Source organism: Oncorhynchus kisutch, unplaced genomic scaffold, assembly GCF_002021735.2.
Source record: "Oncorhynchus kisutch isolate 150728-3 unplaced genomic scaffold, Okis_V2 Okis03b-Okis08b_hom, whole genome shotgun sequence".
Taxonomy (NCBI): Eukaryota; Metazoa; Chordata; class Actinopteri; order Salmoniformes; family Salmonidae; genus Oncorhynchus; species Oncorhynchus kisutch.
Window position 1 is genome coordinate 8,026,727 of NW_022261980.1, and position 14,359 is coordinate 8,041,085.

The window sequence follows — 14,359 nt, forward strand, 5'->3', positions numbered from 1 at the left end:
GGATGTTTTAATTGCTCAGGAACCACACCTGTGTGGAAGCACCCACTTTCAATATACTTTGGTATCCCTCAAGTGTTTCCTTTATTTTGTCAGTTCCATGTATATCCTCCACGTATTCTTCCTGCCCCCCTGCACTCAATGGATTAGCAATATTGGATGACTAAATTAAATGGCATTACATTCTTGAAAAAATAAGATATGCTTACTGACAATACATTAGGCAGAGAATTCCTTTGACATGTGTAATTTACACCCAAAATGCATGGTGTGTGCACAAATAATGCCCCTCGAATAGCAGGCTGCAGTTGCACACTTGACAAAATGCCCAGTGTGTGTGCAAATCATTTGAATCCTTCCTACATATCTAGTATTTAAAAATATATATATTCCTACTAATGATGTTGAATAATTTGGTTATTATGACATGTAAATATTGACTAAAATTGTTATTGTAAAGAATATTGTGGGAGGAACAAACAACATGCACAACTTTTTAGTTCAATGGTATGGCTGAAAGAGCTTGGGTGACTGCATCATGTAAACTACATTTATTAAATCCTACACCTAGAACATAAGTTCAACAAACAGTTTAAAACTCAAAATCGAAAGGGATATTTTAGTTGATTTTGTTTATTTTAATGTCCATTACATATTGCACATGCAGCAGATACTCTTCCTGCAGATACTCTTCCTGCAGCAAGTCAAATAAACCCCCCCAATTAGAATTTAAAAAAAGACATCCATTTAATTAATCAAATGCACTTGTATAAATGATAGAAAGTAGCGTACAATAGACACAAACCTAGATGATCAATAAATTAAGTGCATGCAGGTGGTTGGGTAATGCTCAGTGCATGCAGGTGGTTGGGTAATGCTCAGTGCATGGAGGTGGTTGGGTAATGCTCAGTGCATGGAGGTGGTTGGGTAATGCTCAGTGCATGCAGGTGGTTGGGTAATGATCAGTGCATGCATAACCAGGTCCCTTCAATGACCATGCTTCCCTGTCATAAAGGACGTCATCTCCTCCTGTCCCTCAGTAATCCACTGACGGTAGTGTCACCATCCTGGTGAACTCCTCGTAGTGCACGTTGCCATTAGACTTCACGTTGGCTTCTCTGAACAGCTCGTCCACTGCAAAGTTTAGAGGGGAAACAACTTCATGTTAATTTGCCGATCTGGGACCAACAACAAGTATGTTAGCAGGTAGAAACTTAAAAAAATTAACTTCATTCAAATGATGTGTTTTATCATTGGCAAATGTACACAAGAATCAGTTAATGTATGTGTTGACACATTTGGTGTTTGGTATTTTATTAGGATCCCCATTAGATGTTGCAAAAACAGCAACTACTCTTCCTGGGGTTCAACACAAAACATGAAACATAACACAGAACTACATACATTTTAAACAGGCACCACGTTGCCTCCATATCAATACACACAAACTATCTAGGTCCAATAGGGGAGAGGCGTTGTGCCGCGTGTCGCTTTATCTGTTTTTTGAAACCAGGTTTGCTTTTTATTTCAGCAATATGAGATGGAAGTTCCATGCAATAAGCGCTCTATATAAAAATATACATTTTCTTGAATTTGTTCTGGATTTGGGGACTATGAAAAGACCCCTGGTGGCATAAGTGCGTGCATCAGAGCTGTGTGTAAGTTGACTATGCAAACAATTTGGGATTTTCAACACATGAATGTTTCTTATAAAAAGAAGTGATGCAGTCAGTCTCTCCTCAACTCTTAGCCAAGAGAGACTGGCATAGTATTTATATCAGCCCTTTGATTACAATGAAGATCAAAACGTGCCGCTCTGTTCTGGGCTGCAGCTGAACTAGGTATTTCCTTGCAGCACTGGACCACACATCTGGACAATAATCAAGATTAGACAAAACTAGAGCCTGCAGAATGAGGATGACTTGACCCACTGGGACAGATAGCAATTCAATTTCTCTTGGAGTCACTTGGGGCATCACAACAGTCTAAAGAGGCCTTGTTTCTGCACTCATTTAACCCTTTACCATCCTGTGAATTGGCCTATGGATAGGGCCACATAATAAAAAAATGTGCCCCCTTTTTCGTTATATCCAATTGGTTGTTACGATCTTGTCTCATCGCTGCAAATCCCCAACGGACTCGGGAGGGGCGAAGGTCGAGAGCCACGCGTCCTCCGTAACATGACCTGCCAAGCCGCCACTGCTTCTTGACACACTGCTTGCTTAACCCGGAAGCCAGCCGCACCAATGTGTCAGAGCCCGGCCCGCCACAAGGAGTCGCTAGAGCACAATGAGACAAGGAAATCCCCCTCCAGCTAAACCCTCCCCTAACCCAGACGATGCTGGGCCAATTGTGCGCCGCAACATGGGGTTCCCGGTCACATCCGCCTGTGACACAGCCTGGGATGGAACTGGTTAGGGCTACCTTGACATGTTTCTTACAGAAGACATATGAAAAGCATATGCATTTGCATGGTACAAATTGAAAGGGAACAGTTGAGATTATTAGATCAACAGGTGAGGACAACAGTTTACCTGACAAGACTGAATCCAAGCACTTGATGTTATGTGCATTTTACATTATGTACTTTTTTGCCACATTTGTTCATAACAAAATGTGAAAATACTCTGGATACATTCAGTAACATGATAATATTCCTGTAAAATGTGTTGCAACACAAGACAGAACAATAAGAGGTTTGAGAGAGAGGTGTAACTGCTCTCCAAAGTGTGCACATTTCCTAAGAAATGTCAATGCACTTTTATGACTCAAAGAAAAGGCTTCAACTGTAAGGTGCCTTTTTGAGCTCCTAGCTGTGGAGGAATTAGAGCGAGGACACGTGTAGTTATTTTGTTTGGAACACAACCCTGCAATCACACAATTACTGTTGTTGTTTAAGCAATTGAAGAACGGTCCATTATAAAAATCGCAATCTGGGTCAGATGGGAATCATTTGAAAGCTTGTTCTATTGCCAACATGACAAGCTACATAATCAAATATGATATGAAAGTGTTAGGATTTCACAATGCAATTTACGGAAACATATCGTAAATTTGGTTCGCATAGACAGGTTAGCTGACAACGTCACGTGATTCAATGGGGTAGAAGTCGTGTTGTGATTCTGGATGGCCAGATAGCTACCAACAATGAAAATAAGCTGGCATGAGGCTCATTTCAACTAGTTTTATTTTGTTCATGATAATATGTCTTGTTTTGAGGTGTTTGGACAGATGTCATATCACTGCTAATATGGCAAACATATGCTAGATAGCTAACCAACAACTGTAACAATGTATTTGAGAGACAAGTGCTCATTGTGCAAATTGAATAAATACAAATATATTTTGCGTTTCAACAATCTAAGCCAACCCCATAGTTGCGCGGTTGTTGCTAAACAACCAAACCAGTCTATATAAAGGCATCATGAGTGCATTCAAGTGCATGTGCCAAGGCAAATGTTCTTCACTGTAGACAGACAGACTCATTCTGTTCAAAATAAACCAGGGTATGACGCCATGTCTTCTTGTAACTATACATCAAACATGGTGATCATAAACGGTGTATATGAAATTAGATTTATGACATGAAAATGTGAAGTGCACATTTGGACTCACGGGTGTTAAGGTTGCTTGTATGACATCAAAGCAGTATTTATTATAATCCTCAACGTTTTATCTTTCAAAATACATAGAGTCCTCTTAATTTACAACATTTCCCTCACGCAGACAAAACATTTTTAAAAAGTTGCCCAATTAGCTGGAGGGATGGGGGCAACTTCTTGTCTCTGCAGTGCTCAAGTTCAGATCGGCTGTCAGTCAAAACCCAGACAGAGCTGTGAAGCACAGAGCCTGAGCTCTGATGTCATGTATAGCATGTTACTGTACAGACACTGAGTTCCAATTGAGGTGTTTATCAGTGTACAAATCTGCCATTTTCATCCCGTATACGGGTACAAGCGTAAAGGGTTAAAAGAGCTGAACTGATCAACTAATACCAGGTAAAGTTATACCAGTTATATTAGACTTTTTTGTTTTTGTTTACCTCTACCATCTGTTCAGATCAGTGCAGATGATGTATAAGAGATTGTAAGAAGGAGCCAATTCAGACTGTTGAGCTGCACTTTCAGGGCCAGTTTCCCGGACCCAGATTAAGCCTACCTACTGCTCCTGCATTAAACAGCATTTTCAATAGAGGCTCCATTAGGCATTATATCCAGTCCTGTCTTAATCCACGACAGCTAAAACCCTTAGTGATAGAAACACATTGTAGGCTACCTTCTTTATCAGTCAGCTTCTCTCCTAGCTTGGTGAGCTTGGCCCGGAGCTCCGAGGCCAGGATGTAGCCCTTCTTCTGCTTGTCCGTCATCCTCATGGCCTCCAGGATCTCCGCCTTGGGGTCCTCTTGCTGGATCTGCCGGTGCATCATGGTCAGGAAGGTGGAGAAGTCTAGCTCGCCCTTCTTTTCTGGAGAAGGACGGATATTAGTAGAGAACTAATCACCTGCAAAGGGCACCATTGATCCAAAATAGGCCTAAATGCTGCTGTTAAAGTGACTGGTTATCTGCAACATGGCCGAGTTGTGGTATATTTCCATACAACTGTACTGAGCATGGTTGGTTATTCCTTACTTCAATAAAATAACTTGTTAGGGTAGTGGTGTGTGTCAATATGGCTGCATTTACACAGACAGCCCAATTCTGATATTTTTCCCACTAATGGATCTTTTGACCAATCACATCAGATCTTTTCACATCTTTTTCAGCGCTGATCTGATTGGTAAAAAAAAAGTGAAAAAATATCAGAATTGGGCTGTCTGCTTAATGTGTAAAATAATGAACTGCAAATGGGCATGAAGTTCAGAGTAACAGAGCAGGCAAACTTTTTGACTCTCAGAAAAACATTCTGTTCAATATTGTAAATCGGGAATTTGGGGATTGATGGAAAAAATTCCTGTGGAGTCAAACGTGTTCTAACCAAAGTCATTTTCACATTACCAAATCAGTTAATTGGTTTGAATATTTCTCAGTACTTCCCCCAGGTTAAAAAGTTCAGTGCAGAAAGTATGAAGAGCTGAGAGAAGATAAATCTTTTTTTAATGAAATAAATGTAATTGGAACAAGTTTGGGACAGATTTCAGCTGACGTGTTGGTTACACTCAATGTGACAACTTCTCCCTCTACCCATCCCCCAAGTAGCAGCTTGCCTGCCTACTAAATAATTTATGGCCAAAACCTCACTACGATTCATAAACAGTATGGCTTGATCAACAGGTGTCTAGCGCCGCCTCAATATTCTAATGTCTTCCGCTTCCCTGCTTGTTCCCTTCATCTGCACTGACCTTTAAACAGGCCGTGGTGAGGGAGAGGAAGTCCCTTTAGAACCCTCAAACTCAACCAGTTCCACTGTGTTTGTTTTATCATTCCCATTTAATCAGGGACTGATTTAGACCTGGAACACCAGGTGGGCGCAATTAATTATCAGGGAGAACAGAAAACCATCAGGCTCCGGACCTCGTAGGGTCAGCGTTCAATACCCCTGCTATAGACTACTGAGATGCCCCCAGGGTTCTAGACCAGGGCTCTCCCAACCTTGTTCCTGGAGAGCTACTCTTCACTCCAACTCCAGTTGTAACTAACCTGATTCAGCTTATTAACTAGCTAATTATTAGAATCAGGTGCGCTAGATTAGGTTTGGTGTGAAAACCTACAGGACCATAGCTCTCCAGAAACAGGGTTGGAGAGACTTGCCGTAGACTATTGACATTCCCCCAGGGTAGGTCACTCTCGACCAGGGGTACTCAACTCTTACCCTACCCAGTCCGGAGCCTGCTGGTTTTCTGCTTTACCTGATTAGAGGGGAACAATTTAAAAAATGCAGTAGAGCGGGCTTTCAGGTCCAGAGTTGAGTTTGAGGTCTATAGACCAGTGGTTCCTAAACTTTTTATAGTCCCGTACCCCTTCAAACATTCAACCTCCAGCTGCGTACCCCCTCTAGCACCAGGGTCAGTGCATTCTCAAATGTTGTATTTTGCCATCATTGTAAGCCTGCCACACACCCAAAATACAACATTTGAGAATGCACTGACCCTGGTGCTAGAGGGGGTACGCAGCTGGAGGTTGAATGTTTGAAGGGGTACGGGACTATAAAAAGTTTAGGAACCACTGGTCTATAGACCTCAAACTCAAGAAAAGATACATTTATTAAACCTCAAAATGGGTGTGAGTTTTTGTCACAACCCGGTTAATGGGAAGTGGCAAAGAGCTCTTATAGGACCAGGGCACATATAATAAATCATTTTGCTCTTTATTTAACCATCTTACATATAAAACCTTATTTGAAAGGATGCACCTAACTCTGCAATGTTGGGTTGTATTGCCTGTATTTAGTTTTCATGCTAGTGAGGGCTGAGAATCCACTCTCACATAAGTACGTGGTTGCAAAGGGCATCAATGTCTTCACAGCGCGATTTGCCAAGGCAGGATACTCTGAGCGCAGCCCAATCCAGAAATCCAGAAAACAAGGCACTCTTGTTCAGATATCGGCAAGTGGACTGGAGGCAGGGAAATAGTTAAAATAGTTAACGAATCTTTTCGAATCTTCCCGCACATTGAATATAGTTGCGGAGAGTCCCTATAATCCTAGATTCAGATGATTAAAACGAGAAAAATCATCACCCAGATCGGCCAGCCGTGTGAGAAACTCATGCAAGCGGTCAGACAAGGGAATAAACTTTAATCTCGTCTCTCAATTCAAAAAAATGTGTCAATACTGCCCCTTGATAACCAGCGCACAAAACATTAAATGGTCGCTGCCCATATCATTGCATAGTGCAGAAAATACACAAGAGTTCAAGGGCCCTTGATTTACCAAGGTTAACCATTTTTACTGTAGTGTCCAATTTTTTTTTTCAAGCTGTCAGGCATTCCCTTGGCAGCAACAGCCTCTCAGTGGATGCTGCAGTGTACTCCAGTGGCGTCGGGAACAACTACTTACACGCGCGTTACCACTCCACTATGTCTCCCTGTCAGTACAGATATCAACACATCTTGACCACCAAAATCCATTTTATGTCACAAGGCTGTCCAATACATCCTCTCCTGTTGTCCTAGTTTCCAGTGGTTTGCAGAAGAGGATGTCTTCCTTAATTGACCCCCCATAAACATAACGGACATATGCCAGGCCCGCCACTGGCTTGTATGCGAAGCAGTAATTGTTTCAAAACATCTCCTGCCATGCCACTGATGCATCGTGAAACGGTGTTGTTTGATGAAGACATTGTCTGTATAGTTTTTTGGGCCTATTGTCCCAGCCATATCCGCGGCAGAAGGAAGAATGAAGTCCTCCACAATAGTATGGGGCTTGCCTGTCCAAGCCACTCGGTAGCTCATCATATAAGAGCCTTCTAGCTCCTTCTTATTAATGGTATCTGTTGCTTTTATACATGTCTTACTACTTGAAAGTCATCTTAATTCTCGCTCAAAAAACTCCTGTTGCTTATTTCAATTGGCATGTTTTGTTTGTGAATGTCTGCGCAAGTGTGAAGTTTTCATCGAGTTGTGAGATAGTACTTTTGCACATAACACACTGTGACTGAGGAAAGGCACTACTCCCAATATAAGTGAACCCCAAATCAATGTAGTTCTCATCATATTTGCGCCTCTTCGATGGTCCAACGTCCCTGTCTGTTGTTCGGTGCTTTCCTGGCTAAGGGGGTAGTAGCTCTTCGGCTGCATCAGATTTACAACTGTCAGTGTCCATGCTAGCTAACAACAAATGTATAATTACTGATGCTAGCATTGGATGTGCTCGTGGAAGCAGAACAACTTGTGTCGTCGACAGGTGCAGGTGTAGTACTGCTGGTAGTAGCAGTACTACCAGTAGAGCTGGTATGTGTCTCTATGGACGTCCATTGTCCATTAATCAATTTTCGAGCAAACAGAATGAGCAGTAGCTACATACGGACTGTTAGTGGAATTCCTGCAAGAGAGTAACGGTTAATGCCTTTGACATTGTGTTGTTATTTCGCTGAACACTAGATGGTTAAAATAAAATTGGCAGTGAACCTCACCCAAATGTATAGTCCCGTTGGAAAATAGAAATGTACTGTTTGAAAATGTGCTAATTTATTTTTATGTGAATAATATTTTTATTTGGCGTACCCCTGACGTCATTGCACATACCCCTGGGTGGTTTGAAAATACCTGCTCTAGACTACTGAGATGCCCCCAGGGTAAGTCACTCTAGACTCTAGACCCGCCTGTCCAACATCACTACTCTGGACGGCTCTGACTTAGAATACGTGGACAACTACAAATACTTAGGTGTCTGGTTAGACTGTAAACTCTCCTTCCAGACCCATATCAAACATCTCCAATCCAAAGTTAAATCTAGAATTGGCTTCCTATTTCGCAACAAAGCATCCTTCACTCATGCTGCCAAACATACCCTTGTAAAACTGACCATCCTACCAATCCTCGACTTTGGCGATGTCATTTACAAAATAGCCTCCAATACCCTACTCAACAAATTGGATGCAGTCTATCACAGTGCAATCCGTTTTATCACCAAAGCCCCATATACTACCCACCATTGCGACCTGTACGCTCTCGTTGGCTGGCCCTCGCTTCATACTCGTCGCCAAACCCACTGGCTCCATGTCATCTACAAGACCCTGCTAGGTAAAGTCCCCCCTTATCTCAGCTCGCTGGTCACCATAGCATCTCCCACCTGTAGCACACGCTCCAGCACGTATATCTCTCTAGTCACCCCCAAAACCAATTCTTTCTTTGGCCGCCTCTCCTTCCAGTTCTCTGCTGCCAATGACTGGAACGAACTACAAAAATCTCTGAAACTGGAAACACTTATCTCCCTCACTAGCTTTAAGCACCAACTGTCAGAGCAGCTCACAGATTACTGCACCTGTACATAGCCCACCTATAATTTAGCCCAAACAACTACCTCTTTCCCAACTGTATTTAATTTTAATTTATTTATTTATTTTGCTCCTTTGCACCCCATTATTTTTTATTTCTACTTTGCACATTCTTCCATTGCAAAACTACCATTCCAGTATTTTACTTGCTATATTGTATTTACTTTGCCATCATGGCCTTTTTTGCCTTTACCTCCCTTCTCACCTCATTTGCTCACATTGTATATAGACTTGTTTATACTGCATTATTGACTGTATGTTTGTTTTTACTCCATGTGTAACTCTGTGTCGTTTTATCTGTCGAACTGCTTTGCTTTATCTTGGCCAGGTCGCAATTGTAAATGAGAACTTGTTCTCAACTTGCCTACCTGGTTAAATAAAGGTGTTCTCAGCTAGCCTACCTGGTTAAATAAAGGTAAAATAAAAAAATAAAAAGACTACTGAGATGTCCCCAGGGTAAGTCACTCTAGACTACTGAGATGGCCCCAGGGTAAGTCACTCTAGACTACTGAGATGCCCACCAGGGTAAGTCAGTCTAGACTACTGAGATGTCCCCAGGGTAAGTCACTCTAGACTACTGAGATGTCCCCAGGGTAAGTCACTCTAGACTACTGAGATGCCCACCAGGGTAAGTCACTCTAGACTACTGAGATGCCCACCAGGGTAAGTCACTCTAGACTACTGAGATGCCCACCAGGGTAAGTCACTCTAGACTACTGAGATGTCCCCAGGGTAAGTCACTCTAGACTACTGAGATGCCCACCAGGGTAAGTCACTCTAGACTACTGAGATGCCCACCAGGGTAAGTCACTCTAGACTACTGAGATGCCCACCAGGGTAAGTCACTCTAGACTACTGAGATGTCCCCAGGGTAAGTCACTCTAGACTACTGAGATGTCCCCAAAGGTAAGTCATTAGACTACTGAGATGCCCCCAGGGTCAGTCATTAGACTACTGAGATGTCCTCAGGGTAAGTCACTCTAGACTACTGAGATGTCCCCAAAGGTAAGTCATTAGACTACTGAGATGCCCCCAGGGTCAGTCATTAGACTACTGAGATGTCCTCAGGGTAAGTCACTCTAGACTACTGAGATGTCCCCAAAGGTAAGTCATTAGACTACTGAGATGCCCCCAGGGTCAGTCATTAGACTACTGAGATGTCCTCAGGGTAAGTCACTCTAGACTACTGAGATGTCCCCAGGGTAAGTCACTCTAGACTACTGAGATGTCCCCAGGGTAAGTCACTCTAGACTACTGAGATGTCCCCAGGGTAAGTCACTCTAGACTACTGAGATGGCCCCAGGGTAAGTCACTCTAGACTACTGAGATGGCCCCAGGGTCAGTCACTCTAGACTACTGAGATGTCCCCAGGGTAAGTCACTCTAGACTACTGAGATGTCCCCAGGGTAAGTCACTCTAGACTACTGAGATGTCCCCAGGGTCAGTCACTCTAGACTACTGAGATGTCCCCAGGGTAAGTCACTCTAGACTACTGAGATGTCCCCAGGGTAAGTCACTCTAGACTACTGAGATGTCCCCAGGGTAAGTCACTCTAGACTACTGAGATGTCCCCAGGGTAAGTCACTCTAGACTACTGAGATGTCCCCAGGGTAAGTCACTCTAGACTACTGAGATGTCCCCAGGGTAAGTCACTCTAGACTACTGAGATGTCCCCAGGGTAAGTCACTCTAGACTACTGAGATGGCCCCAGGGTAAGTCACTCTAGACTACTGAGATGGCCCCAGGGTAAGTCACTCTAGACTACTGAGATGTCCCCAGGGTAAGTCACTCTAGACTACTGAGATGTCCCCAGGGTAAGTCACTCTAGACTACTGAGATGCCCACCAGGGTAAGTCACTCTAGACTACTGAGATGTCCCCAGGGTAAGTCACTCTAGACTACTGAGATGCCCACCAGGGTAAGTCACTCTAGACTACTGAGATGCCCACCAGGGTAAGTCACTCTAGACTACTGAGATGCCCACCAGGGTAAGTCACTCTAGACTACTGAGATGTCCCCAGGGTAAGTCACTCTAGACTACTGAGATGCCCACCAGGGTAAGTCACTCTAGACTACTGAGATGCCCACCAGGGTAAGTCACTCTAGACTACTGAGATGCCCACCAGGGTAAGTCACTCTAGACTACTGAGATGCCCACCAGGGTAAGTCACTCTAGACTACTGAGATGTCCCCAGGGTAAGTCACTCTAGACTACTGAGATGCCCACCAGGGTAAGTCACTCTAGACTACTGAGATGCCCACCAGGGTAAGTCACTCTAGACTACTGAGATGCCCACCAGGGTAAGTCACACTAGACTACTGAGATGTCCCCAGGGTAAGTCACTCTAGACTACTGAGATGCCCACCAGGGTAAGTCACTCTAGACTACTGAGATGCCCACCAGGGTAAGTCACTCTAGACTACTGAGATGCCCACCAGGGTAAGTCACTCTAGACTACTGAGATGTCCCCAGGGTAAGTCACTCTAGACTACTGAGATGTCCCCAGGGTAAGTCACTCTAGACTACTGAGATGTCCCCAGGGTAAGTCACTCTAGACTACTGAGATGTCCCCAGGGTAAGTCACTCTAGACTACTGAGATGTCCCCAGGGTAAGTCACTCTAGACTACTGAGATGTCCCCAGGGTAAGTCACTCTAGACTACTGAGATGTCCCCAGGGTAAGTCACTCTAGACTACTGAGATGTCCCCAGGGTAAGTCACTCTAGACTACTGAGATGCCCCCAGGGTCAGTCACTCTAGACTACTGAGATGCCCACCAGGGTAAGTCACTCTAGACTACTGAGATGCCCACCAGGGTAAGTCACTCTAGACTACTGAGATGCCCACCAGGGTCAGTCACTCTAGACTACTGAGATGCCCACCAGGGTCAGTCACTCTAGACTACTGAGATGCCCACCAGGGTCAGTCACTCTAGACTACTGAGATGTCCCCAGGGTAAGTCACTCTAGACTACTGAGATGTCCCCAGGGTAAGTCACTCTAGACTACTGAGATGCCCACCAGGGTCAGTCACTCTAGACTACTGAGATGCCCACCAGGGTCAGTCACTCTAGACTACTGAGATGTCCCCAGGGTAAGTCACTCTAGACTACTGAGATGTCCCCAGGGTAAGTCACTCTAGACTACTGAGATGCCCACCAGGGTCAGTCACTCTAGACTACTGAGATGCCCACCAGGGTCAGTCACTCTAGACTACTGAGATGTCCCCAGGGTAAGTCACTCTAGACTACTGAGATGTCCCCAGGGTAAGTCACTCTAGACTACTGAGATGCCCCCAGGGTCAGTCATTAGACTACTGAGATGCCCCCAGGGTCAGTCATTAGACTACTGAGATGTCCCCAGGGTAAGTCACTCTAGACTACTGAGATGCCCCCAGGGTCAGTCATTAGACTACTGAGATGTCCCCAGGGTAAGTCACTCTAGACTACTGAGATGTCCCCAGGGTAAGTCACTCTAGACTACTGAGATGTCCCCAAAGGTAAGTCATTAGACTACTGAGATGCCCCCAGGGTCAGTCATTAGACTACTGAGATGTCCTCAGGGTAAGTCACTCTAGACTACTGAGATGTCCCCAGGGTAAGTCACTCTAGACTACTGAGATGTCCCCAGGGTAAGTCACTCTAGACTACTGAGATGTCCCCAGGGTAAGTCACTCTAGACTACTGAGATGTCCCCAAAGGTAAGTCATTAGACTACTGAGATGCCCCCAGGGTCAGTCATTAGACTACTGAGATGTCCTCAGGGTCAGTCACTCTAGACTACTGATATGCCCCCCAGGGTCAGTCACTCTAGACTACTGAGATGCCCCCCAGGGTCAGTCACTCTAGACTACTGAGATGCACCCAGGGTCAGTCATTAGACTACTGAGATTCCTCCCAGGGTAAGTCAGTCTAGACTACTGAGATGCCCCCAGGGTCAGTCACTCTAGACTACTGAGATGGCCCCAGGGTCAGTCACTCTAGACTACTGAGATGCCCCCAGGGTAAGTCAGTCTAGACTACTGAGATGCCCCCAGGGTAAGTCAGTCTAGACTACTGAGATGGCCCCAGGGTCAGTCACTCTAGACTACTGAGATGCCCCCCAGGGTAAGTCATTAGACTACTGAGATGCCTCCCAGGGTCAGTCATTAGACTACTGAGATGCCCCCCAGGGTAAGTCAGTCTAGACTACTGAGATGCCCCCCAGGGTAAGTCAGTCTAGACTACTGAGATGCCCCCAGGGTCAGTCATTAGACTACTGAGATGCCCCCCAGGGTAAGTGAGGGGCCCTTGATGGCGTACCTATCTTGTGGACCTGCAGGTGTCGGTCGATCTCACCGAAGGTGGGACTCGTCCCCAGACAGCGCATAACTGTGATCAGGTCCTTGGCTTCAATCTTCCCCTTGCGCTTCTTGTCGTACAAGGAGAAACATTCCTTGAACTCTACAGGGAGAGGAAAAACAGGCAAATAATGCACTAATGTGCTGGGTGAAAAGAAACTAAAAAACAAATCATGATAATCCATTCTAAAAACAGTGCATATTACAATGTTTCTCCTCTCCAAGGAGGCAATTAAAATGTTCTTGTCTCACAAGTGTAGAGAAATAAGTCAATCATACTTATAACCTCAATTGGGATTATTTTCTAAAATGCCCTTTTTAAAAAGACATTGCTCTCTCAAAGTTTGTCACAACATTTTACTCTCCTGTTCAATATCAATTTATTGAAAAATAATGACATTATTTATGTCCCATGTGACCTCCCACACACCAAAAGAAAAGCTAGCAAACAAAATAGCACACTTTACCGTTGATCTGAGTTCCTGACAGGAATTTAGCCTGAGGAAAAACACAATACACCATGAATTGGCCTAAACATGTACAGAAATGAGTAAACACAAAACAATTCAATTGTTTTTTCTTACCATGTCTGTAGTCAGAGATCTCGCTTCCTGGAATGCAAATGGCTTACCTTACCTGTCTCCACACCCATCTGCCTGCCGGTTCAAAGTCCACCACAGAGTACATGTTATTTAATACCGGTTGCTGTGGAAACTGAGATAGTGGATCCAAGGTATCATATTATCCTCTCCCTTTCTCTTCTATCAAATACTTGTGATACTAATCACTACCTTATTATCTGATATGACAACCAGGATATGTTAAACTACACAGCGTGGCCATTCGCAGACAAGTTACAGTATATGAAAAGAATAGTTTAATAAAAAAAGTTAAATTCTTCAGTAAGATAGGTAACTGTCTATATTAAAAGTAGGCGTAAGTATGATTGATCTTGCTCAACTAATAGAACTCCCCCGTTTCAATTCAATACCATTTTATGTCTAGTGAAAGGACAGATGACAGGATAGTGATGACACTGAATAATATATACATTTCCTGATGTAGCTGCAATATATAACATTACCACTAGAG

General features: G+C 44.0%; 1 protein-coding gene across 1 annotated transcript; it reads right to left on the reverse strand.

Annotated features, from left to right (window-relative positions):
* Positions 1-611: 611 nt before the first annotated feature.
* On the reverse strand, positions 612-13,943 carry LOC109885140 (calmodulin-like protein 4). The gene is made up of 5 exons (XM_020476995.2): positions 13,852-13,943; positions 13,735-13,765; positions 13,230-13,370; positions 4,273-4,461; positions 612-1,131 (listed from the first exon to the last, which is right to left on the reverse strand). Exons 1-5 carry the CDS (start codon positions 13,852-13,854, stop codon positions 1,034-1,036), a joined length of 462 nt encoding a protein of 153 aa, XP_020332584.2. The 5' UTR covers positions 13,855-13,943; the 3' UTR covers positions 612-1,033.
* Between the last annotated feature and the right edge of the window lie 416 nt (positions 13,944-14,359).

Excerpts from the sequence above, each read along its gene's own strand:
- LOC109885140 (XM_020476995.2), bottom strand. Across the intron at positions 4,462-13,229 it reads CCTGCAGGTCCACAAGATAG|AAAAGAAGGGCGAGCTAGAC; the intron begins GTACGCCATCAA and ends GTCCTTCTCCAG. Across the intron at positions 1,132-4,272 it reads GAAGCTGACTGATAAAGAAG|TGGACGAGCTGTTCAGAGAA; the intron begins GTAGCCTACAAT and ends TAAACTTTGCAG.